Source organism: Podarcis erhardii (genome assembly GCF_964252035.2).
Source record: "Podarcis erhardii genome assembly, chromosome: 10".
NCBI lineage: Eukaryota > Metazoa > Chordata > Lepidosauria > Squamata > Lacertidae > Podarcis > Podarcis erhardii.
The window spans coordinates 35,182,848-35,210,028 of NC_138500.1; the positions used below are offsets into that span (position 1 = coordinate 35,182,848).

At 37.8% G+C, this 27,181-nt stretch overlaps 1 protein-coding gene across 1 annotated transcript; it reads right to left on the minus strand.

The window, feature by feature from the left end:
* Positions 1-4,212: 4,212 nt before the first annotated feature.
* Positions 4,213-25,480, minus strand: SCYL2 (SCY1 like pseudokinase 2). Its single transcript, XM_081878235.1, has 18 exons — positions 25,268-25,480; positions 23,022-23,226; positions 20,095-20,252; positions 19,363-19,507; positions 17,833-17,982; positions 16,944-17,165; positions 16,138-16,254; positions 15,449-15,574; positions 14,852-15,028; positions 13,858-13,980; positions 12,999-13,112; positions 11,812-11,944; positions 11,272-11,390; positions 9,590-9,690; positions 8,004-8,070; positions 7,817-7,906; positions 7,556-7,675; positions 4,213-6,597 (listed from the first exon to the last, which is right to left on the minus strand). The coding sequence occupies exons 2-18, from the start codon at positions 23,196-23,198 to the stop codon at positions 5,974-5,976; spliced, it is 2,763 nt and encodes a 920-aa protein (XP_081734361.1). The 5' UTR covers positions 23,199-23,226; positions 25,268-25,480; the 3' UTR covers positions 4,213-5,973.
* Positions 25,481-27,181: the final 1,701 nt, after the last annotated feature.

The window sequence follows — 27,181 nt, forward strand, 5'->3', positions numbered from 1 at the left end:
ATGACAAAGACTGATAATATTAATTTCAGAAATACTGTAAGTTATCCTGCAGATTGAAAACTATGCAGTCTGTTAAGTACATCAAACTCCTATATGGAATTAAAAACAAAACAGAACACACCCACACCAAGCCACATTGCTCTCAATTTGCCTACTTCCATACAAAATTGTTTAAATTTTTTATGCCTACTTCCATAAAAAAATTAGGCTCACGGGACTAAACATTTGAAGGTTTTATAGTTATCTATTGCAAAAGTTCTTAATAAAATTAATCATACACATGACAAAGGGACACGGGTGGCACTGTGGGTTAAACCACAGAGCCTAGGACTTGCCGATCAGAAGGTCAGTGGTTCAAATCCCTGCGACGGGGTGAGCTCCCGTTACTCAGTCCCTGCTCCTGCCAACCTAGCAGTTCGAAAGCACGTCAAAGTGCAAGTAGATAAATAGGTACCGCTCTGGCGGGAAGGTAAACGGCGTTTCCATTTGCTGCTCTGGCCAGAAGCGGCTTAGTCATGTTGGCCACATGACCTGGAAGCTGTACGCCGGCTCCCTCAGCCAATAAAGCAAGATGAGCGCCGCAACCCCAGTCGGTCACAACTGGACCTAATGGTCAGGGGTCCCTTTACGTTTACCTTATACACATGAATACATAGGTCTATGAGGATCACAAGTCACTGAAAACTTTCCTTCAAGTTGCTTTTGTCCAGCTCACATATATTTACTTAGAAGCAAGTTTAAATAATACAAAACTGAACATATATACCAAGCCCCTATGAAAGTGAATATGATGTTGTGACCCCAAGTATGCTTACTCATCCATTTAACTTGAGATTCATTTTTAATGGGGGGAGGGGGCCAAAAGTTCTTCAGTGGCCTATGCTACACATAAATGAAGTTTGGCTGTTAATATGACATGAAACTACATTTGACTTAAGAACTTTTGGTATTATTATGTTCCATTTTACAACCTCACACTTGTTATGCTATAGTGACATCTTATGGTCATTTTATTCCATTTAGTTTCCATGTATATTGGATGTGTGTTTTTTGGTTCATTTGTTTTCTAAATTCATTGGACCTATGATGTACCTTATTCTTTGCTGTAGTTTCAGCTTAATACAAATATTACTATATCATTTCAAGAGTGCTGAAATTTATGGTACTCAGAAATGCTGCAGTAACAATGTATATGCAGCGAAAACACCACCACAATGATGAAATATTAGGTACATTTTTTAGTCCTTTAGATTGCTGTGGGAAACATTGAATTTTAACCATTTGGAAGGCATTACACTCTCACCTTAAAAGGTGAAAATATGAAAAGTTTATTATTTCAATAAAGCAACATCATTCAAGATTTGAAAACTACACAGTTATTCATTCACAGTACAAAGTTGTAGGAATTTCTTGTAACCATCACTGTACATTTTACATATTTTTAAGTATTACCAGTTTTAAAAGTTGATATAAAGAATAGATTTATTTTGAAAAGCAGCAAGGTCCAATAAAACCAAAATAGAGTATCATGCTCCAACCATTCTGCTGATCACAAACCACAGCAACACTAGAGTAATATCATTACTTTACACACACAAAATTGAATGCCTTACAGTCTAAACATAAAATTTGCCACAACTAAGGAAGGACTGTACAATTAGACAGACATTAAATATTTTGAATCAGGCCTGAGTTCAATACATATAAAGCCATTTGAATATACAACTTCCAACTTGAGAGATATATACAACACTTAAAATTGCCTGAAATTTTAGTATTTCAAAGAGAACCTCTTTTTACAAATTTCTGTACAAAGGGAGCCATTGAAGATTTAGACTGGAAGCCAAAATTCAAAATCAGAACCTGCTTGGAGTAATCGTAGCTTTCCCGTCAATTTCTATTTGAATGCAGATTGTCACAACAAATCTGGTGCATCCAAGTTCAGGTTAATTAAAATTGCAATCATATATTGTAACAGTCAGTATATATTACAATGCCAAAAAGGCAGACCCAGGTAAATTGTTCTTTTAAAAAATATATCTGGAACTGCACAAACCCGGCAAATTTCAGAAGATATCCACAAGTCAATTTTGAAACATCATGTAACCAGGAGCGAGAGAGCAGTTGTTTATTTAGAGTGAAATATCCACCTCATACCAATTAGGCTAGATCGATGAAACTATAGTGTACAAAGATAGAAAAGTATTATTTCTATGTGAAACATACATGTGGAAAACTGCAAATCAATTGTCACAAGTTTACACTGAAATAATCCTCAACATTTTCTAATGGACAAACGACAATATTGCTTACTTGTTATGTTTTACTGTTATGAGAGCCAAAAGCCTTAATATAGTTGAGGGGAAAGCAAGGCTACTGAAATATTAGCCTGCCTGTGAATTTCAGTGATTCGTGTTTTCCAAGAATTAAGACTTCTACCATAATATTGCTTTACAGACCCAGCTAAACTGATGTCAGGCTATAACTTTCATTCCTTCTGTGTATATTGGGTGTATTGGGTGTATATTGGGTTATATCTAATTGGGGATCTGCTGACACAATGACACACACACACACACCATCTGCTCTGGAGTGTCCCCAACTCTCTGCAGCAAATTTTGAGACTGTGCAGGAAGCTGGAAGGGACAGGAGAGGAAGTTCCATTGTGCAAATGAAACCCCAGTGTTAGTAATTTTAATAAGGGAATATCATGAAAGTAACTGAATATATTAAGTGTTTTTTCATTAAATGAACTCCTAACTTCCTTTTGTTAGGAACTACTCCCATTTGAAAGAGGGAGGTTACTTCTAGTTACATCCCTCCCTTTCTATTTGTATAAATAAACATTTCAGCTCATGTTGAGTAAACAGGACTTGATCCCTGTTAAATACAAACGGGGCATAAATAAGCAGGTTTATTATCTGCTGCATCTGCTTTCCAAATTACATAATAATTTTTGTATTTCAAAGAATCTGAGAAGCTGAAAATAGGATTTTCAGCTTGCTTTACTAATTAAGATCATACTTCAAGGTATTACAATTCATAAGAGTACAATAAATAAGAATAGCATTTGTATTCAAGCATTTACAATCATTGTGTCTTTCATACTCCTTCACCCTATATGTTTTTTCAACCATAACACTCTTGCTAGTGACACCTGTCAAGTGATCTAAAGGTGTTGACATATCATGTGTAGATTTCCCGTCATTATGAAAAGGTGAGAGTGCTGGTGTCACTAGCATTATCCAAACATCCTATTGAGCACATAGCAGCTCCTTTGTTTAGCTCACGGTAAAGGAAAAAGTCACCAGCTATAAAAGCATAAAAACAGGTCAGGGAGATTTTCATAAATGAACTCTACAAGGAATAGTCTATCTCCAAATTCACATCTTCCTGTGAAAATGGCAGCTTCGTGGAATTTGGAGAAGTTGAACAAACATCTCTGCTAGCAAATTGATGAAAAAAATCCCTTCCTGACTCCAAGAATACATAAATTATCTTGAAAAAGAACTTTACTAGAGATTTATTTGATAATCACAGAAAGAACTATTCACATGTTATATTTAACAAGTGTCTTTCTCCTCTGTTGTCTTATGAAAGGTAATCACTATGCTTCTATAAGCAAAAACATAACATGTTGATTTTGTAAGAGACTTTAGTCATGTATCAAGGTGTTTCCTCATTACATGTTTTTTTCTGCTTGCAGCCTTAGCTCAAATATAATTGTCACTATTAAAAAAAAAAAAGTGGCCAACAAAATTGCCATTGATCCTTAGGCTGAAAGGTTTTAAGGTAAAGTCTCCCACAGTATTAGTACAAAATGATTTCCCTCCCCCTGCTCTCTCTCAAGCAGTCTCAATGGAATAATGAAATCTGAAAGTCTGAAAAATAAAAAGGTTAACAAGAAAGGCCAATCCCAAATGTGGGTATACATTATTTTTTTTACAACGAACTGAGGCAGGGAGCTGTGGCTGGAATACAAAACTTATAATGTTTCATCATGGGTCATGATGGGGAGTTGGAGTCCAGCAACATCAAGAGAGCCCAGATTTAGCCACCCCTGAAAGAAACCATCCCCAGCCTTGTGTCGTTAAAGAAACTTGTTTTCCACATATTATAGGGAAGCTTCATATTCTGTACTGTTCTGCTTTTTTAAAGAAAAGCTTTACACAAAAATGTAAAGTTTGAGTCTTAAGAAACCTGGAGACCATACAAGGAACCTAACACATTTAATATTCATAAATTTACACACAGAGTTATTTAGCTAATTGAGCATATTCAGTGAGAGTATTAATATAACATAAATAACACAAGTGTTGTGTGTGTTTTTCTTTTTTAAAAACAACAACACAATTTTATCACTGGTCCCAGAGATACAAAACAAAAGTACTAAGGCAGCAGCTATAATACAAAGTTCTTAAGATACATTTAACAGTATTACAGCTTAAATTTGGAAATAAAATTTAACAAAATACAGCTCACATTTACAGCATAAGGCCCTTTGGTTTCTTAAGCAGCAAATGAAAATGATTCAATCAGTGAAAGGCTTTGAAAAATAAAGTATGTAGGCTTTCTATAAAAATGGTAACTAATTCTTTCCTTCTCAAAATAGCCAGCTATAGTCCAAAGTACTATGTAAGAAAGATCTCAAAATTCCCAGGAAAGAAAGAGTTAAATGTACAGTAGAAATAGCAGACAGGGTAGAGACTGGTTCATCCCCCAACTAATTAACCACATAAACTGTTAATTAACCACATAAACTGTTGCTTCCATTTTGGGGGAAACTTGTATTTGAAAGAATCCTTTAAGGGAGATGCAAAATGGTTGTTCACTCCAAATCTGACTGCAGAAAATTTTATATTAGCCTTTCAAGTGAGACTGAACATTAAGTATACAATGATTTGGCATACATTAAACAACCTGCCTTAGTCAACTGCTGCATCATCCAACTTTGTAATTTATTCAACTGAAATAAAACAATTCAGAGGTCTCTTGAATGTGATCAAATTTAAATTCAAAAGAAGTATGTATCAGAGGGATGGCAACCTCTTACTTTTGTCTTAGAAGTAGCCAGAAACTTGGAATACGAATTGAAGCTCTTTTCCTACTACCAAGCCAAATTTCAATGTGATCAAAGTGACTTCTAAATTCTGAGGTCATCCACCTTTGCTTCTAGGATGATCCAAAACAGATTAATTTGCACTTGTATTCCTTTAATGCCTAGATTTTCAGCGTAGACATAAGCATGATTATTTACTTACTTTTTTTAAGACCTGACTTTAATATCACCATGCCAGCATAGCGGCTTCTATGGTAGGGACTGAAATTTTGGCATAATCAACTGGAGGCAGGTTATGTAGCATGGTTACCTAAGCAGCATTTTTCAGTGATAAGGAACACATCTCAACTGGGAAAATATCACTCCTACATACCTTATTTTCTGCTGGGAAGATTGTAAGTAGCAATCTAGTGTCTTCATGTTCAATCTTGTATGTTTATAGCAAGTTCCAGACTAATGTATGCACCCTACTATAAGGTATTATATTATACCAAGATGTATTTAGAACTCAGTATCATATCAAATTCAGACAATACAAGATCAACAAGAGCCCAGGGTTTGAAGTCTTCCAACAGCTTATCAGCAATTACAACCTACTGCTAATTTTTATTGGTTAAGATGTTTATTTGTAAAATAACATGGTGGTCAGAAGACACAATTCTGAAGGTGTGAGGTATGCGGTTTTAATTTTTTTCTAACTCTGGGCACCTGGATTGACACAACCTGACCTCAAAACTTTGAAATTAGGGGCAAGAGAGATCACTTTGTGCCTAAGAAAATTAAATGCATAGGCAAATGAAAGTGTATTACTAAGTCGCATCCTGGAAATAGCTTTTCTCTTGTCCATTTTGCTAGATGATGTTTCTTCAAATCAGGTTTTTAACCATACATTACCTTGTTCACAATCAGAGCTATTACCCAAAGAGGTCTTTTAAGTCATTACTAGCTGAGCTGCTGCTTGTCATGCTGTTTGTTGGTTGTGTGAAGTTTTGAGGACTAAAGAAAGGATTTCCCTGCAAGCCAAAGCCAGATTGTCCCATTGCATTCATCTGCGTTCCTAAGGCAGTACTGTTGGAACCCTGAGGAGGTGCAAACTGATTAAGCCATGGGTTTGTTTTTTGTTGCGACAACTGATTCATACTAACTTTAGGTTTTTGAGCCCTAAACAGGCTATCTAAAGCTGACATATCTGGTGGTCTGTTTTGTTGTGCTGGTTGTGAAATTGCAGCTGTAGTGTTCATAGGACTATAAGGTGCCATGTTTGCTGCTGGCATCAGATTCATGTTGGCCATTCCTGTGACACTAGCAGTACTGAAGTAATTCTGGCTTGTAGTACCAATTCCCATCCCAAATCCAGACGGCTGAAATCCCATATTAGCATTTAGTCCATTTCTCTTAGCGCTCTCAACAGGGGATGGAAACCCCATTCCAATACCCACTGAAGAAAAGCTATTTGAAGAGGGAACTTTAGGTTTGTTGATGGGCTGGCTGGTCAATGATGCCATGCTTTCTCTCAAAGTGTCAGTCAAGTCCTTGGTCTGGGGGGGAAAAAGTACCTATGGTTAAAATACTTTGCAATAGCACTCAACATAAGCAGCAGCTCTAAGGATGAAAAACAGATGGCAGCACAGTAAGATCATTTTAGGAGGCTGGAATGCCATATTGTACATGCAACTCAAAAATGAGTTTACAACAGGGGATGCTAACCTACGACCCATGAATAGCCTTTTCACAGCTTTCCAAAATTTATCTTTCTTTCTTTTTTAAATTAACCATTCGGTTTGCTGCTGTGATGCCCAGTAGTTCCATGGGCTTGGGGAGGATTCCAAAATGCCCTAACACCCGCCCTCAATCAGTACAGGTGATAGCAGCACTGTATCCAGTAAGTTGTCTCATGCTTCCTTAATTCACGGGTGCTTCTGCTTTACATCATTTCCTAGAGATTGTATCTCTTTGCTCAGCATCATTGCAGCCAGTGTGGTCAGTGCCAGCTGACAGAGAGTGAGTGACACCAGTAGTTAACAGCAAAAGGGAAACTGAGTACATACTGCTCCCTCCTTCCACTTACCAGATTATTCATTTGGAGAGAGTAAGCTGCAATCCAGGTGTATGTTCCCTGGCATGTTTGTGAGACATACGTGCACACTGTTGTGTATGGGATGTGTGTTCATGTGCATGCTTATTGTGGGGTGGACAAGTCCCTTTTTTGCCATGCCCACCATTGGCATGTGCACCCATACAACAGGTTGGAAGGTGCCAGTGTAGTCCTCAAGTTGGAAAAGATTAACAACTCCTGGTTTACAAGTAAATGTATATGGTTACATTTTTGCATTCACACATTTGCAGCCCAATCACTTTATTAAAGCAATGACTTTGGATGCTTATATGCAATTGCAAATTGAGATTTGCAACTACTGCAAATTTTACAGGATAAAACTTATTTTTATTAGTTAGCTGCAATAGGACCAAAGATTACAATGAAGACTGAATCCATACCTGTTTGACTGGGGCAGTAACTGTGTGAGGCTGAGGTTTAAGTGGCTGTTGGTTTTTCATTTTTTGTGCTTGTTCTTGCTCTTTTGCTAACTTTTGCTTCTCTTCAAGTGTAAGCGATCCCTTCAAAAGAATAGATTGTTAGTGAGTGGCATCAACTTCAGAGACTTGGATACATAGCTCAGGCTATAGAACCCCTGATAAGCATACTGATGAAAAATTCCTTCTTATTTATACCTTGCACAATAATTTATAAAAGCTTACCTTTCTCTTATTTGTCAACATTCCATTCTCTTTACAATCAGGTCCACTAGTTAAGATATCTGTTCCTAGGCTGCTAAACACCTTGTCAATCTGTTCAAATTAAAAAAGATGGATGAAGATGCATTTATCTTTAAAAAGAATTTGATTAAGCAAATACTGGAATGATCCAATAAAGACAGCTTCTTGCCTGATTGCCTGTATTACTGGCTTTTGTTTCTTCAGGTGGGCTCATTGGATTAGTTATATCGAAAGATCTACAATGCAAAAGTACAATTATAACAAGGTGCTAGCAAATAGTTTCAGCATAAAACCAACCCCATAAAAATGCAAATTATATGTTCCATCTTTAACAAGACAAATGGTAGACAATTTGCTGTAATGAACTTTGCTGTAATGAACTAATTCAGTGTAAGAGAATATGTGCTTTGATTCACCTATGGGTGAAGAATTTGCAAGCTACTTTACTTTGCAGAAATCCAAAATGATTTCCAATATTAATTTGTATATGTACTTCATGAGGTAAAGCATATCAGATAATTAAAATATAAGCAACATTAGCTACTATTTGATAGTATAAAAAATCTCCTTAAAAAAAGATCTTCACCTCTTAGGCTTCACCTGTTAAATAGACAGCACCTTGCTCAAGAATATCTATTTTACTTGAAAATACCAAAAATGTCATTGCATACTTCTGAAAAATATATTTAGTTGTATCCAAACGTGTCATTCATTCCATGAATGGGACAGAAAGCAATTCTCATTGCAGCTTCCCATGCTCCTCCTAAATCTGCTGCAGAGTGTTTCCCATTCCTCTGGAACAGACTTGGGGAGTTGTAGGGGCAGGATGAGAGCTGAAAATTGCTGCCTTCTCCGTTTCACTCATGGAAGTCTTACGGTTTCATGTCATCCTTAGTAAGAAAATCTATGTTTTAGGTGGGGAGGGTTTTTCAGCCTGAAATCTGCGTTCCCTTTTCGACAATGTTCCCGTGTGGAGTGGTCTGGGAGCTGCATTTAGCCAGAGGGTTTCCATCCCTGCTGAAGAGCAATAACTTGTCTCCCAATTTTGTTTCCCTTTAATAATAGTTTATTCATGTGACAAAATAACAAAACCAACAAAAAGTATACTCTCTCTCTCTCTATATATATATAGTTTCGGCAGAGCTAGGACTGAAACAATTGTGCTAAGAAAGAGATTGCTATCTGGTCTTAGATACTGCAATTTCATTTCTAAGCAACATAGAAGGGTGATTTGGTTAGCATGGTTGATCTGCAACATAAAAATTAATATTTAAATTAGTGGGAGACATAGTGGATTGATTCCTTGAACATGGAAAACTGGTGTTCCAAGTTCTGCTGATGAAAATCATTGGTGACTAACCTACCTGACAGAGTTGTTGTGAAGCTAAAAATGTGCTCTGAACTTCTAGAAGAAAGATGAATACAAATAACCAACCAACCAAAGAAGGGTTCTTCAAAAATGGCATTTAAGGAAAGGTTGGTCCAATTTGTTAATTCCCAGTCTTTGCCAATACTGGGAAGTGGATGGATATGCAAGAAATGCAGATACCAAGTTAAAAACCCATTTATTATAAGGAAAACCACACTGTACAGATTTGAACTAAAAATATAAAAAGGAAGCTTGAGTGGTATAACAAAGACACTTGAATCTTGAATGAACAGTGAAAATTTTCCAGTTAGTTTGGAAACTATAAAAGAAGACTGTAAACTATCCTCTAATAATTCACTGTAGATACAAACAATATGCACACTTACTTTTGCTGTTCTTGCATAACATGGATCTGTTCAAGTTTGGTCTTATGCTCAGCTTCCAATTTACATAACATCTCTTTTATGACTGAAATGAAGGAATTAAACTAGAAAAGAAATACAAGTATATTTAATTATTATTTTAAAGGCTGTGCCACCATGAGCAGAATACAGTCATACCTCGGGTTGAAGTCGCTTCAGGTTGAGCGTTTTCAGGTTACGCTCTGCGGTGACCCAGAAGTAACAGAACGTGTTACTTCCGGGCTTCGTTGCTTGCGCATGTGCAGACGCTCAAAATGACATCACGCGCATGCGCAGAAGCGGCAAATCGCGACCCGTGAATGCGGAAACGCGGCTAGCGTTCACATCCAGAGGTACCACTGTATGCAAACAAGAAATATTCAAACTAGTTCCTAGATCTGTTTTCATTTATTAAATTCTTAAAAGCTAAATGTCGCACAGCAACTACTGTGTCCCTCATATTTAAGTTGAGGTAAAAAGACAGAATTTAAAAAATATTTTAAAAGGCATATGCTTTTATTTTTCTAAGTAAATAGATCAAAGTAGCTAACAATGGAATACAAACCCAGTAAAAAACATGAAACAAACAAGGCAGGGAAGTCAAAGATGATATAAAAAGCAGCCTATAAAATGAACAGTTATAAGTATTTGTCCTTGTCCATGCATTTGATCCATATATCTTAATAGCTGAATATGAGACAGGAAACTACCGTATTTTTCGTCTCATAGGGTGCTCCGGCCCATAGAACACACCTAGTTTTTTGGGGGGGAAATAAAGGAAATTCCCCCCCTTTATTTCCCGCCCAAAACCAGGTCGGGGAATCCAAACCAGGTCGGGGAACAGCGGGGAGGCGCAGCGCGCCTCCCCGCTGTCCCCCGAGCTTGTGGGGCTGGCGCTGGGGAGAAGCGCACTTCTCCCCAGCGCCAGCCTCCAAACCAGGTCGGTGAACAGCGGGATGGCGGCGCCCATGCTTCGGGCTGCAGGCTGCTGCCCGCAAGGCTTGCGAGCCTGCGGGAACTCCCACCGGGCTATCAAGGCTTGCGGATAGCTTCCTGAAGCCTGGAGAGTGAGTGGGGTCGGTGCACACTGACCCCTCTCACTCTCCAGGCTTCAGCGAAAGCCTGCATTTGCCCCATAGGACGCCCACACATTTCCCCTTCATTTTTGGAGGGGAAAAAGTGCGTCCTATGGGGCGAAAAATACGGTAAATATGGATCCCTTGAACATTAGAACACCCACTAGCTAGAGAGGGGAGAAGTTCTGAGTAATGGGATCAGAGAGGGAAATACATTTCTATCAGAAAATCAAGATAAGTGTTGTTGAAAGAGAAGGAAGAAACTGGGCAGTAGAATTAGCATCCAAGTACATGTGAGAAGAAATGGTTCACCATATTTATGTAGAACTGCAATGGATAGCAATAGGATGTTTTCTGCTTTATAGTGGCGTACAAAATGAATAGCATTTTACAAAAGTGTTGCAATCTTATCTATAGCTGCAGTTTTCGGTAAAACATGAGACTCTCAGGTTGGGCAAAAAAATCCTGCATTGCAGGAGGTTGGAATAAATGACCCTCGCAGTCCCTTCCAACTCTTCAGTTCTATGATTCTAAGTCCCAATGAAATCAAGGATACTTACAAATAAACACAGGAGAAAAATATTATCCTACCTGATTTAGATTAAGATTGTTCTCAATGCTGAGAGGAATCAGATGGGGCAGAACCTTTCCTGCAAGTTGCTCTTTTGTAATTCCCAGTTTCTTATGACTAAAGGTACATTTGTAGATACCTTTTATGAAACATTAAACACAATGATTTATCTAATAATCATGCCTTCACAAAGTAACATCATTATATATTCCTTTGAATCAAATGCTAGGTTAAATGTATTTTTTTTAAAAAAAAAAATTATCACACACCAACTACAATTTACACCTTTCTTAAAAGGCGGTCTGCATTTTTCCGAGGGCAAGGGAATGGAGAAACGAAAAGATGCTATATGAATTATTTCTGTAACTGTGAACTTTAGAAGTTAAACCAAGTCTTTACAGCGTTTGGCCAAATTAAAAGAAAACAAAAAATATGGGATATTATTTTTAAAAGTTATAGACTTGTAATGCCTTGTGGTATTGTACATTCAACAGTACCACAAAGATTAATACCACAGAGAGACTACTACAGACAGCACAAGAAACAAAATATCATGTTACCTAGAATTCCCATAAGGACTGCAGGTTCCTTGGAAGGAATTTGTTGCAAAAAAGGCAGAATATCATCAAGAACGAACCACTTATCCAAGTATTCCAAAATCTTTCCCAAACAGACTAAGGAATTTACACGTACCTAATGAATATAAAAACAAACCCTCTAAACTAAACTTTTATAAAAAATAGAGAAAATGCTTGAAAATATCAATACAGGAGTTTTAATATTTTTCAATAGCCATATGTTCACAGGATTTGAATTTTGAGTTAATTTCATATAAACAATTAATGCTTCAATCCTAAACTTATTTGCCCATTGTACTCAATGTGACTGACTTCTGAATAGACCTAATTTCTCAAAGTAAAGGATTTAGGAGGCAATGTGATTTATCTATTTTTACACACACAGAAGCATGCTGGTTGGGAACTACATGTTACAGTAAACATACACTGCTGCCAGTAACAGTATCCATGTGCCAAGCTCTCCCACTCAATTGTGTACTATTGCTTAACCAGTAGTATAAGTCACAACACATTTTATTTAATATATCCCAACTTTCAACCCAATTTTGGTTGCCAACAAATAAAACACTATCCAACACACAATATATAGGAGAAAAAGCACAATCCAATGGTCTTACTTGTTTGAATATTCTAAAACCACCAAACTATGGGTGACATCCAACAGTAGTCAAACATAGAGTAGACCAAATGAACTTAATGATTTCACTGGGCCTACTCCAAGTAAGACTAACATTGGAAATTAACAAAATCTTAACTATGACTATGAACAACAAAAACAGAGAACATATATAAATCTGGAAAATACAATCCCTGACCATTGGGCAATGCTGCCCAGGAGTGATGGAAGTTGGAATTCAAGAACATCTGAAGGGCACCAAGTTGGGCGAAGGCTGGTGTATGAATGGGGAAGGGATGGAATGGAATGCTGGATGCCTCTAGGAAATAAAACCTTCTCTCCAGTATCTACCCCACCTCAGTTCTGAAGATGGGGCATCTGGAATAAGGCTTCAATTGATTATTACATAATGTAAAGTACTACGTAGTCATATGGAACTGTAAGTATCTCACTAGATATCTGTTTCAATTATTTGTTTGTTTTTTTTTTAAAAGAAAATTAACAGCAAAACAATTTCAATATGGTTTTAAAGACTTCTGAATTTTCAACTTACAGCAAGAGATGATGTTTGTAAACAGGCATTTTTAATTCTTGGTATCAGTGAATTTTTCATTGATGGATAGTCTATAAGGTTGGCAAACGTAGGAATTATGTTTAAGCAGAGTTCCTGAAAATAAAAGTATCACAATTAGTATATATGAACAATATGCAGTTTAAAAAAAATAATACTAAGTCCACAGTTCTGTCTTTCTCTCTGACTCTAAAACTAAATAAACCATAACATTTTATTTATTTGAAACAAAATTTAGAATTCCATTTCCTTAAGAGTTCAGAGCCGCTAATAATAATGAACAACAATGTTTGGCCCTCTTGCCACAGCAAGCACAGCCAATAGTTGGGGATAAAGGGAGTTGTAGTCCTACAACATCTGGAGGGCCACAACTTCCCTCATAAATGTTATTAAAATATTCCTCTAGTAACAAAATGTCCAAAATAAGATGATTAAGCTTGAATGCTGCCTGCAAATGTTTTAGGAACTTTATACAATCACAGAGAGAGTGTAATTTTCCATGTGTTCCATGAATCATGACCAGAATGTTTACTAGAGAGAATCCTTTTATCACTTCTAACTTTCCTAGCTTTTCTCTCAGAAAGGGCTTCTGATTTAGTGTTGGCACCACTGATGAAAGAGAAGGGATTTTTTGCCTATATTCCCTTCTCCCTGCTGTTCCCTCGCACCTATCTCCTAAAGCTTCTCTCAACTCCCTGGAACCATTTTCAGGGGTTACTGCAAGTGGAGTAAGCACAAATAGAGAAACAAATAAAAATGTGAGAAGAGGGAGTTCCTTTCAGTAAGCAAATCTTCAGCTAGATTTTCCAGCTAGAATGAAGGTGAACAAAAATTACCAGACCTGAATCTGAATCGAAGGTGCTTCTAATGCTCGATAAACCATTGGTAGAACACTGTTCTTTATTTCTTCAGGAGGTGTTTTGGTTAGCAGCAAGTCCATTTTTTGAAGAAATATCAACAGAATCTGTTTTTAAGAAATGGAGTATTGACATGTGTCAAAGCTTTATTTTTTGTTAATCACTTCCAGGGTAACATTTGCTATCACCTTATATAATCAAATATTCATGTAAACATAGCAAATGCACACACTCACCATGTTGCTAGCCTGGAAGCATGGAAAAGAAGAATATTCTGACATTATTCTCTATTTGAAAGATAGTAATCCAATAGAATACATTTGAACTTTCCAAGAGAATGAAGTACATATACAAAGTGCAATGTTCTAGATTGACAGACAGTATATACCAGTTCACTAAAAGCCCAACTAGTACCCAACCAATACAACTAACCAATAAACATACTGAAATATGTGGCTGCTTTGAAATATTACTGGCTGTTAAGCTTAACATCAACATCAACAACAACATCATCATCATTCCCTGCCTTTTTCCCTGACAGGAATTCAAGGTGACTTACAGATAAAATAAGAACAACTAAAAACACGGAAATAATAATGATTAAAAATCAATTAAACATAAAAAGAATTAATATTAAAAACATACAAATAATTACAACAAAAACAGTATGACTCAAGCTCTTCCCTTGAAACAGTCAGTTCCCAAAAGCCTGTTGGAAAAAGAAGTTCTTCACTTGCCAGTAGAAGAACAAGGAGGGAGCCAGTCTAACTTCTCTAGTGAGGGAATTAGTCTGGGAGCAGCCACTGAGAAGGCCCTCTCCCACATCCCTACCAAGTGTGTCTGCGAGGGTGGTGGGACCGAGAGAAGGGCCTCCCCCCAAGATTTAATAACCTGGTGTTCAAAAGATAGCCCTAAACAAGATAGCCCTAAACAACTGGTTCATATGGGACCAGGATTATGTTTAAGACAGAAATGTACCTGAATTGGTTCCTGCTGTTTAAAGACAGGGTTGAGATCAGGTAGAATTAACTTTATATACTCTTCTTTGGAACATTCCTCTGCAATGAGCAGAACATTAGGCAGAACAAAAGGTACCATGTCTGGGTTCACAAATTCGGATGTCAAGGCAGGCAAAATCCTCTGCACTATAACACGCTGAAAGAAAACAGACATTATTTTGTAAGGAAATGAAATTTCTTCAGAAACCTGCAAAAAACATGCTATTCCTATGTATTCCAAGTAAAACAGAAGTATTGCAAAATTTTAACAATATTGGTATATATCAGTTTGCCTTATAGCACACTTTATAAAATGCCAATTTAAATGAGGAACTGTTAAGGCCTTTGTTTTGCTGTATTGTTTTTAACACTTGATTGGGAGCCGCCCAGATGGGCAGAGTATAAATAAATAAATATATTATTATTATTATTATTATTATTATTATTATTATTATTATTATTATTTCTTCTTACTCCAACAACACTATAATAGAGCAGCAATGCATTCTTCAGCTACAAAAGACACAGAGTTCTGTGTCAGTACACATGTCTATTAAAATAATCTGAGACTGCTGACCTTAGGCAATTTTGGTAGAACTTTTGGCAGCCCTTTAAAAAACTGTGACTTTTGAAGATTATCCCTTTGGAATAACGAATCGAAGTACTGTAGTGTCATCGCCCCAACATCATCAAAGAATGGTATCTAAAAATACAGATTTTTTCAAAAAGAAAGTGATATTTGAGGTCATAAGCATGGTATATATTAAACTTTTTCAAAAGCACAATAACATTTGCAGCACAATCTTTTTATATGTCTACTTGGGAAAAAAAGCCCCATTGAATTCACTGGGGTTTACTCCCCAGTAGGTAGGTATATGATTGCAGACAATACAATTAAGTTAAACCCGAAAAAGCATATATGAAAGAGAACAAATCTAAAATCTCAACTAAATAACAAAGATGGGAATAACACTAAATGGAAATTTTTCTCTTTTTCATATATATAGAAAATACATATTTTCTAGTTTTGGCAAAACATCCTCCTCTAAAAAAAGAGAACATTTTGCAAAATAACAGTTCCAGTTAATCACTGAGTGCTTGTTATGAGGCAATAAAGTAGAAGGTTTAATCTCCTGAATTGAAAATTTTGAACCAGACTGTTGTTTTTAAAAACCCTTCAAAATTAAGCAGTTAAATGCTGCTTATTAAAGCACTTTAAAAAAGGTTTTTCTTATATTCTACAGCTGTTTTAAGTACTCTTTTTACCTTAGTCATTTGGTCAGCATCTGGTCTGACTGCAGGAGCTACGTTTAACAGTAGTTTTACATGCTCACGGACTTCTTCTGGAATGTCTTGAAGGTTATTGGCGCCCAAACGACTAAGCTGCATAAATAAAGCACATGCATTAGCATTAAAACAAAACCCTGCATACAGTATGACTGGAATAGCGCTTGGAATTATGTAGTTCAGTTGCATGAATTCATTGATCTACTTAAAAAAATCATTTAAAAAAATCCCTGAACTACATGGAAGATAGTTCACTTAATTGCTAGATAAACAAAATATGTGTTAAGTTCATTTTGGGGGTAATATACCCCTGCTCAATTCATGAAAGACAAACCAAGAGCTTCCCCAGTGTGGCAAATATTCCCACTTCTGCACCCATTCTACATCCATTTTAGATGGTTTCAGAGACACTAGAACAGGTCCTGTAGCTGTCCTTATCCCAATACAACACAATCAAACTTATGAAAATGGGAGTAAAACACATATTTCTACTTTGGTGATGTTCCTTATCAGCAAGGATGAAAGAAACTTTAATAGGGTCTTCTCACACACAGGTGAACCCAGTACCCTGAAACTTGGTGATAACAGGCTCTAAAGCATGAGGCAAGAGTTTTATTTACCCACATTATTGCTTTCCATGATGACAGACAAGCCACCTCCTTCAGTACAAGTTAAATGTTCTTTTCCTTAACATAGAACCAAAATACTTGTAGACACTTTAATACTTTTTCTTCATAATACTTATGTATTCAAATGTGAATTTAACAAACAGAGCCATAAAATACCTGATCCAGCTGTCTGCTGAAACTTTTATAAATATCCTGTTTGTTGACCTCAAAAATAGGTTTTCCATTATTAAACACAGCATACATAATTGCTCCTAGAGAGTACATGTCACTGGCTGTCTCACAGCTCACTGAGAGGATGTATTCAGGGGCCAAATACTCAGGATTTGGAAGACACAAAGATGGTAAGTTTGGATCCCATTCTTTACAAGAGAACTTTGGCTGGAAAAAAACAACAACAGCAAAAAGTTTACAGAAACATAATTTAAAGTGTAAGTTTAAAGAAACGTAGCTGGAGTGATTTTCTTTTACATTAATAATGACCTAAAGAGATCTAAATCACTCATGATACCTGAGAGACATTATCCATTATATAAGGTAAGTAAATCCTGTGTTTACTCTGAGTGCATCCATTTTTAAAGTTAAGTATATGAGGTCTTTACCATAACACATTATGAAAATATAAACAGAACATACTTGTCTGTTTCACATTAGCTCTTGGCTAGGTAGCAAGATTATCTCCATTAGCAGTTAGGTAGCCTACCTTCAACATAAATTAAAAGCACTTAACTGGTATTGAAACACTCAATGGTGGTTTTTTTTTTTTTTGCGTGAGGGAATTATTCTACTATAACAACTCATGACTTCACATATATTAATGGGCAATATGCTACTCCAAGAAAGACTGTATAATTTAGGAAGAGTAAGCTGCTTAATTCTTGACTGTGGTCGTATCCCTAAAGTTTAATCCTGAACTCAGCAGGCAAATGGGTTACATTATGAAATTTGTGTATTGTTATGTAGCTAAACATTAAGAGCTTAATTAAGAGTCCCAATGTTTCCAGGTTATCCTTTACTGATAATGAAAAACAAATTGAAACCTTGTTACCTCTTGCTCAGATGGATTTATAGATGAGATGCTGAAGTCAAATCCAGTAATTTTCCATGCTCCACTTTTATTCAAAATTATATTTTCAGGAGTAAGGTTGCCATGGACCATTTTCACACTACTATGTAGAAATGACAAGCCTTCAGAAACCTGTTAGAGGAAGATATTCTTGTCAGGGTGTTTGTTTTAGAGCATTTGGAATAAGCTTAGATATGATGGTATATGTTGTTTTCCTCTTTGAGCAACAAACAATCCACAGAAGTGAACTGGTCCTAGAAGTGCTGCAGCTGGGGTAAAAAAGAAAGGGGTAACAAAGTAGGGAGATTCAAGTCCAGATCAATGACCAACACACTTTTACCTTCAATCCTTTGCCACAGCAACAGCCATTAGGCACAGCTGTGTCCATGGCAGCAGTGGTTTTGCAGCAAACCCGGATAACTTGCATAGCTGCTATCTAAATATTCCCACCTTTGTCTTGATAACACCACAGCGTACACCAGGATTTGGAAGATGGTCATTTGGCATTTTAATTTTCCTCATGTGGTTAAGAAAGAGATCAGCCATTTGTTTTTATAGAATGGGGTGGAGAACCTTTTTGCATCCTAAGGGTCAGAGGGCCTCAGTGGAACACTGTTGAGGACTGCATGCCAGTGTTTGGTCCTGGAAACATACAGGTCTTTTTAACCAGCCCCCACCACCCGTCCCATATCCAGCTTACCCATACAAAAATCACTGCCCCCTACAGAATACACACACCCTTTACCTTCTGCTCAACCCCTCTCGCCAGCTAATCTTGGCAGATCAGCCTAGATTAGGGTTACTTGGATGGTTATTTGAATCCTCATTGCAATGCTGGGATGGGGATGAAAATCACATTCTCCCTGTACATACCTTCTTCCTAATCTTCCCATCCTAAACACTTGATCTCTTACTTTAGACAGAGGACATTCCTATCAGTGTCAACAATGTTTTCAGTGCTTTACTGAGAACCACATTTCTGGGATCTCTGAATTTCTTGGGGAAGCTGCTGAGAGCTGTTGAGGACTTTTGAATGTTTCCATAACTATGTGCACAGATTCAAGCACTGCAGAGGACCCAAAAATTATGCAAGAGACAGTGACCACTAGAAAAAAGGCTAAAAGCACTGGTAGAAAGGTCCTGCTCAGTCATATCTAAATAAATAACTGAAATAGGATGGTACTGTAGGAAAGTGGGCATGATATGGGGTGTGTAGGAGAGGTGAATCCAGCTGCCTAGAGGTTCCCCATTCCTATCCTAGAGCATATAAAGTGTGAGGAACAAAATATAAAGGTTTTCTGCTACAGCTAATTAGTTGCTGTGACTTCTTAACACTGCCTTCTAAACAGACAAGGGAAGAAAAAATGTTTCTGCATTTTGTGAGAAAAGGCAGGTGGCTATAGTGTAAATTTATTGCCTGGTTTATATAGGTTGATGGCTAGATATTGAGTGCATTATACCCACCCATGTGTAAGACTACCAGCACTACAGACCGGTCACCAATGTGCATACCTGAAGCAAGCCATATTTCATTTCTACATCAAAAAGTTTGTATTCTTTGATGTCAGATGGTAAAGGTGAGGGAAGATTGTCCCAGCTGCCAAGTATGTTAGCCAAACTTGCGCAAACTGGTTCCGTACAAAATGCCAAACAGTCCCTAAAAGGAAACAAATATCCTTAGTAAACTCCCCAAATATACTTCAGAACAAGAGGTAAGTAGGTATATAGGCAGACTTTGACTTTGTGACACAGCAACAGTTAGGAAATAGACATTATGATGGTGCAGGATGTTCAAGAAAAAGCCCCAGATGTTGGGCTTCTTAACAGCCTGAAAAATGAAACTCCATGACAGTGAAATCAGCATTCAACATAATATAAATTTCTACTGCACCAGAGCAGTGGAAGGTTCACAAGGCCTTCAGGGAATCACGATGAGAGAGTGAAGAACAGGTCTTCACTCAAATAAGGACTACATGAACTTGGTGAGTTTTGCTCTGCCAAACAGCAGAAAGGAAAGCAGAATAAACCACATCAGTTGTATCTCTTAATCACTAAAATAATAATGAGGATGTGAATACTTGGCATATATTCAGAATACAGATACACATTGGACAATTATACAATTTCTTTTGGGAGAAGTGGATACAGTTTCCAGAAATTAGATTGTGTAGATTATTTAATTTTCAGAAACTTTTGAGCATGTATGGAAACTCAAAGCTGTAATTGTTTTAGTAATAAACTTACCTGGATTCTTCCAATGGATGTTGCACAGTCAGCAGCCGAGGATGTCGCAGCCTTGTTAGCTGCTGAACTCCTCGTTTTAAGGAATCAATGATTTGATCCTTCTCAAATTTCTGATATTTGTCTATCAGCTTTTTATCAAAAACAAAAACTGCCACTTCCTAAAAATTAATCAAAAAATACTATTAGTGAACTATACGAGAAACTAAAATGCTACAAAATAATAAAATACTTTTCAATAATAATAAATAGCTTCTGTTGTCTTTCAATTTTAAAATAAATTGGCCACTGCTATAATAGTGTTTCCATCCTGTCTTTACATTATTACAGTGGGCCACTTCAGAAGTTAGGTGTGTTTGTGTGTGTGTAAATACAGGGGGAACTCACAGGAACTCAATTCTGGCACCTCTCAGGTGGGTGTTATTGCCATTCTAAGAACTAGGCAGTGTTGGTGGTGAGTTCCAGCACCTCTCTTTCTAGAAAAATAGCACTGTATTTTGTGTGTTGGCAGAGGGGAAATGGCAGGAAAAAGCACCCTTCGTTTGCAGCCTATCAATGCCAAATTCTGCCCTACCCCACATAGCAACCATATTAACATGGAAAGTTTGCTCCTTAATGTTAAGTTGTACTAACAAATTCAATATTCTGTTGAGCAATAGTTTGTCCAACCTGCATATATTCTCTTCCAGTAACAATTAAGCAAAACGGAAGGTGTTGTGTTAGAGTCCCATAATGCCTACATATTAATTAGCAATAATGTCCAAACGGATAAATGTCAGACTACATCTCTATTAGATAGGCTTGCCATACGTTGGATATGTCTGATGTATACATCCAGGGGGAATTTCTGCTGCAAAGCAGTGATTCACCCTGGATCTTCAGCAACACAACTGAATAATTATGTTCCCTTTTTTTTTTTTACAAACAGCTCAACAACTTGGGTCACATCTCAAAAAACAAAACAAAACAAAACAAAAACTCAACAACTTTAAAGTTTTCCTAAATATATATATGGCAACCCTATATTAGAACACCACAAGACTTCTAAAATTATCCAGGTCTTGCTCAAAGTGTCATCAGGATGTTACACATAGTAAAACTACAGCAGACAGAAGGGAGTCATTCACACTGAACATTTCTCATGGAAGAAACATGTCAGAGCCAACTCTATTACAAGATTTCAAAGTACTCTAAAATATTTTTCTTCAGACCAGAATTGCATAGCTACCAGTGTTTGTTTGTTTTTTAATTAAAAATATAACTTTAAGGTTTGCTTCTCATCATCAGTGGTAGGCAGGGCAATTCACTACTGCTAGTTTAATGTGCTCATTATCCTCTGTTCAACCAGCAGTTAAGCTTACTCAAGAAGAGTTGTAGAAACAAAAATGAATGTAGGAGCACTGGACAGACAGCACTCTGGAAGCTCTGTCAACAGCCACCAGTCACAATGCCACTCACTAAAACCACACCCACTTTACCAAAGCATGAAATGTTGCAATTCTAAAACACATTTCCTTGGGAATAAGTCCTATTGAACACAATAGGCCTTTAAACTGCACATTGAACTGCACTGCTAAATAAACACAGATTGCTAATGTTGTTTATACTATGTTTTCCTTTGCAGTCCACATTTATGGCACAGTTCATTTACCAAACAAGTGCATTCAGCATACTGCAACCCTTTTACCAAGCTGCTATGTTTTTATTCCAATAGTGTTTCACCTTAGTAAGTTTCCTATTGACATTTTACCACTACAATTGGCATTATAATAATAATTTTTTACTCTTTGTTGAAAAGATGCACGATATTAGTTATTTATCTACTTTAACACTTGTTATACCAGAGTGCAGATACATATATTGGTCTAAGTGCCTAGTACTGGAAACTAAGTTTCAAAGGTATGTTGCTGAAAGACATTTGAATAAATCTAGAACTTTCAGTCCCTTAAAACAATTGACCTACTTTGTTCTGTAGTTAAATATATAACTGCGAAATCAAATGGAGCAATTTGTTTGAAACAAATCAAAGGTACACACAAAACCCAATATAAATTACAAATAACTTGATGTATCTATTTGCAAACAGCCAGAGCTACTTGGAGGTGACCAATCTGAGAAACTATGACTAGAACATTTAATTCTTTGCTATTCTTTCAAGATCTGTTTAACCTCAAGGACATTGTGCAAACCATATGAGTGCGTACGGTGCACTGTTGGCACCTGTCTGTCTTGAGAGACAATGGAGTGGGCCTCTGGGGTGAATTCAAGAAGGCACTGTGTTAGCAGTACTGAAGTGACCTCCCCAGGGTGCAAGCCTGGGCAGTGTGTCTGGAGGTCCTGGGTTGCCAAGGTGACAGAACCCCCCTCTTGGCCTTGCTGATGTGGTCCAAAGGAAAGCAGAGCAATATGTTTGGCAACAGCTTGGTTGCAAGAGTTGCTGGAAGAGGCATAGAAGGTGACATCCAACTGGGACTCCACTCCAGATTTGTGTAGGGTTTACTCTTTAGCCCTTTCTTCTCCCAAGAATGTCCCACAAGGCAGATGAAGTCTGTCTTTGCATGCAGGGGAAGTCCCTAACTCACCAAGGGTTTGAAACCCATCAGCTATCCTCACTTGGTTTAACTGGCCAGTCAAAGCCATTTCTGGCATGCTGACAGCTTTTAGGAGTCATGGGTGAGAGATGAGTGCTGAGTGGCAAGCAAAGGTGGAAAAAATACCTCAGAAGGAGCATAATGCATCCCCAACAGAGGTACTCCTCCTGCTTTAACACCCTATACAACTTATACAGTAGATACATAAAAATGATAAGTTACACATCCTGTGATTTCTTTTTCTACACCTGTTAAACCATGTATTCTTAGGCAATTGTTCCTTAAAACATCACTGTAATGACATTAGAAGCAATACGTATTTCCCTCCTAAAACCTCACCTGTTTTGTTGATTTTTTAGTGCCATTAAAAATCTTCCAAGCAAGCCCATTGCCACCGCTAGCAATATGTCGTCCAACATCAAATTCCCTGGTAACTGGATTTCCCATGACTGCACTAGTGACATCTGCAGTCACTTTCGTAACTGTGCTCTTCAATTTGTTTAGCATGGACTCCATTGTTATGAATGTATGCTAGTACATTTACCTACAAAAAAGAAAAAAGAAAAAAAGAAAAAAAAGAAAGCTCAGAATCCATTTTGGAAATTTTGCTAAGCAGAACATAGACTCTAAATGTTATTAAGCAAATGATATAAATATTTAAGTCTATGTTTTTCTAGCCAGCATTCAATCTCAGTACTTATATCAACTGAAATATGCTGTCACAAATAAGAGCAAAAAGCAGCAGTTGAAAATCAGTTTCTATTCCTGTTTGAAGCTGTCAATATGAGAGATGAAAACTAAGTTGCTACATTTAACAAATGTTAACACAGCTAGCACTTTCTGTTATAATTTAGGTGTTAAAGATATCAGCTGTTTGGGCAAGTGAAAGCAAAACTGTATCCAAAAAAGGATGAATCAACAGATCATGCACAGGAATAGGCAGACAAAGTTAATATGCCAGTTTGGTCCACCACAGAATTTATGAAAAAATAATTAACCACTAGAATTAACATCGCCTTGATTGCAAAACAAGTGAAGAGAGTTCAGGGTGTGAATTAGTTATCATATTTGACAAATATCTGGATGTTTAGAATGAGTTCATTTAAAAGATTTATTGCTGCAGTTGGATAGGCCAGCAAATATAACTTTTTAATCTGAGCATTAAATGTCTGCTTAACAAATTTAGAAGTATGCTGAAGTGTCCCGAGGCTACTTAAATAGTTTCTATCCATTACCTAATACAAACAAATCACTGGATCCAACACTCTTATCTTATCACCTATTGTACCTGTGTAGCAGAGTATACTTGTACAGCTTTTGGGGGTGAACAGGGGAGCTGCAGGGGGTAGTTGAGAAATGCAAAGCCCCACTACACAAGTGAATTTCTGTCACACTTAGCAAGCTGACCTGACAATTGAATCTTACTCACATAAAACTGTTGGATGTCAGCTTTGCAATAAGCAGCAGATAAAATAGTACCAATATATCATTTAAACTGTAAAACATTCTTCTTCCAATTGATTTCCTTATAAAAACCATGCATTACTTGCATAAGCAATTCAGAGCTTATAATAGATCATTTACTGCATTTTTTGTTTTCTTGTTTCTTCTTAAAATGTTGAGGATTTATGGTGAAATATCCCAGTATACATGTGCACACTTTGTCTTTCTCCCTCACACACAATATTATACTTTACAAAAGGTTAATGAATGCTACTTATCTATTAATATATAGTATCACCCATAAGCCTGTAATGCCACCCTACTTTTAGCAGGAAATTTTTTAGTTTTCAATGTTATTTACGGTTTTACCGCAGTACAGGATCTACATTTTAAACTAGTAAGTCATTCAAGAAAACATACTCTGATGATATTGCTGCATTATTATAAGCATCACAGCACTGAATTTAGTGGTTCCTATGGGAATTCTTAGTAAAGAATTCAGACTACTGCCACTAGCAACTTTCCCCAGGTGGTGTTTTCAAAGGGTAAGATTTCCATTTAACTGCTTACTGCTGCCAACATGCCTCCGAGGCTTGCTGACTATATTTAAACTGAATTGTCAGAAGAAAGTTTCAGAATGGACATTGAACACTCAGTGTAGGAGGCACCGGAAAACAATTATTTCCTATACAGCAGCAGCTTAATGAAGGCTGTTGCCTTAAAAGAAGAGGTGTGGCTTAGAAGAGACACCTGACAATCCTCACAAGGGCTTTGTCACATACAGTCCTGTAATAAGCAAGGGAAGTACACATAATATGCGCACAGATGCTCTCACGCCCCATTTGGAATCACAAAAGCTCCAATTAATGTTCTACATAAGTCAGTCGTGTGTGCTTCTGTCAATACAAGCCTTCAAATATATTTTCACCGTAAAATCTACCGTTACTGGACACTTCAGCAATATTTGTGCGGGATACTTTGCATTTATCACAGCAAGACTGGTTTCATCTTTGAACGAAGAACCTTTGCTGCTGAAATGAGAGCGGCAGTGGAATAAGAGCAGAAACCTTAAAGAGCAATTAGGGAATTTCAATACCTCGACCAGCCACCCCTCAGCGCGGCAAAGCAGCCCTCCCTCTTACCTGAGAAAGGGTTTGAGAGCTCCTGCCACACCGCAGGCAGATAGGCCCCTTGCCTTCCCTCTCCCCAAGTCGGCTGACAGCCACTCGGCAACTGCCTGTTCGTGGGCGGCGGCACAAAAGGGAAGCTCCCCCCCCCAAGCCCTCTTGCCCCACTTTGTGAGCAGCCCAGGCCCAACCCTACGGTTCTGAGGAAGGAAGCGAGCAAGCCCTTCCCTTCTCAGCGGTCTCAAGGCCACGCTCGGCCCCCCGCCGCAGCAACAGCCCCGCTGGCTTCTCACCTCAGCCTGAAGGGGGGGGGGAAGCGCTGCCCCACCGCGGGGCGTGGTTGACCGTGCCGCGACCCCCGGCTCTGCTACGCCATGACGGCCACCTCAGCACAACCTAACCTGACCGGTTCGAACACAGTATATTTATTTATTTATTTATTTATTTCTCTCTCTCGCTTCCGCCTCCGCTGCTGTCACTGGGAGAGAAAACAGGGCACGGGAGCTGAGGCCGGAAGTCGAGCCCTAGGAAGCCCCGCCCCCTCCGCCTCGCGCCGCCAACGGTGGTTTCCGCGAGGGCGGCAAGTTTGATTGTCAGGGCGACGAAGCGCCGGCCGGGCCCTCCGTTGAAAAAGCGGTACGGCGGGTTTGTTTCTTTTGCCCCCCCCCCCTCACCGGGATACTTTCGAGCCTGCGCGGTTGCCTTTCCGTTCTCTCACAGCGAAATAAAGCGGTGAAGTTGTGGGAGAAGAGGAAAAGGCGTAACAGGTTTAAGGCCGAGGAGGAGGAATATATACGGACTTGGTTCTCTCAGCGGAGTGGTCCATGCAAGTGGGGCAGGATAGCAGATCAATTATTATTAAAATACATACTGAGTGAATGTACCACAAAAACGGCAAAAGGAATTCTGTGTAAATATGTATGTGGACAGTGGTCAAACTTCACTAAGTTTGTTTGCTTTTTCTATGAGGGGACCAAGTATGTTGAGATATATTTTACTTCTAAGGCAAACATTCTCCCAAGGAGCAACAAGGCATAGTGTTGGCCCTCAGGCAGTGTATGGTTTCCTATGGAAATGTTAAGGCCTATAAACATGAAGGTTCTGTGGTAGGTGACCATAAGGAGTAATGACTACCCCAGAGACACCTTAGGGTTGTTTCATCCCCTTTATTTGTCAAGGTGTAGCTTTTTTAGAAAGATGAATAGACAGGATTCATCCAATGGGGTGGGATTCTTCCTATTTCCCCAGTTATTCCTTTATGCTGCAGCTATAGCTTGAATGAAACTTTATTTGCGTCAGCCATCGGCCATAGCAATAAAACAATACGATATACAAAGAATAGAAATAAAAAGTCAATTATATAAAATACATTTTAGGGTTTTGAATCAATAGTCATATATCTTCAAGGGCTCTGGGCTCTCTTCCAGCTTTAAGATTTAAAGTCTTTCAAGTCTTCCAACGAGCTGATGTTCCAAATAAAGGTCTTCCATTGAAAGCTATATCATAGGGTGTATTTCATGATTAGTAACCTTTCCCACATCTTCTAATCCACTAGCATACGTTTTGAACAAGTTGGTGTTGTGGACAAAAGTTACTTCCAAATTACTGTTTTGTGAGGTACAACTGTTTATGTACACACACACAAATTGCATGTCCCTTCGTAAGTGTAGAACAGCTCAGGTAAACATAGCAATGGTGTCTGGATGCTTTTCCCTGTCCAGATTGCACCACACCTATGAGCAATGGGTTGTCATTCTGAAATGGGGAAAACAAATTAATCCTTGAACAAAATCCAAGGTGGAAGAGTTGCAGTTTTTTATTTTAAAAAAGCAACACATGGCCTGTAGTTGATCTGAGCTGTTTCTCTAATAAAACACATCATAATACTTTTTATTATAAAAATGTTTTAAATTGGTGACTCTTTGTTTG

Coding starts and splice junctions, on each gene's coding strand:
- SCYL2 (XM_081878235.1), bottom strand. CDS start 23,198: ATGGAGTCCATGCTAAACAAATTGAAGAGCACAGTTACGAAAGTGACT. Junction 16,255..16,943: donor TCAGCAGACAGCTGGATCAG/GTATTTTATGGC, acceptor TTATTTATGCAG/CTTAGTCGTTTGGGCGCCAA. Junction 8,071..9,589: donor GTTATGCAAGAACAGCAAAA/GTAAGTGTGCAT, acceptor TTTGCATTGTAG/ATCTTTCGATATAACTAATC.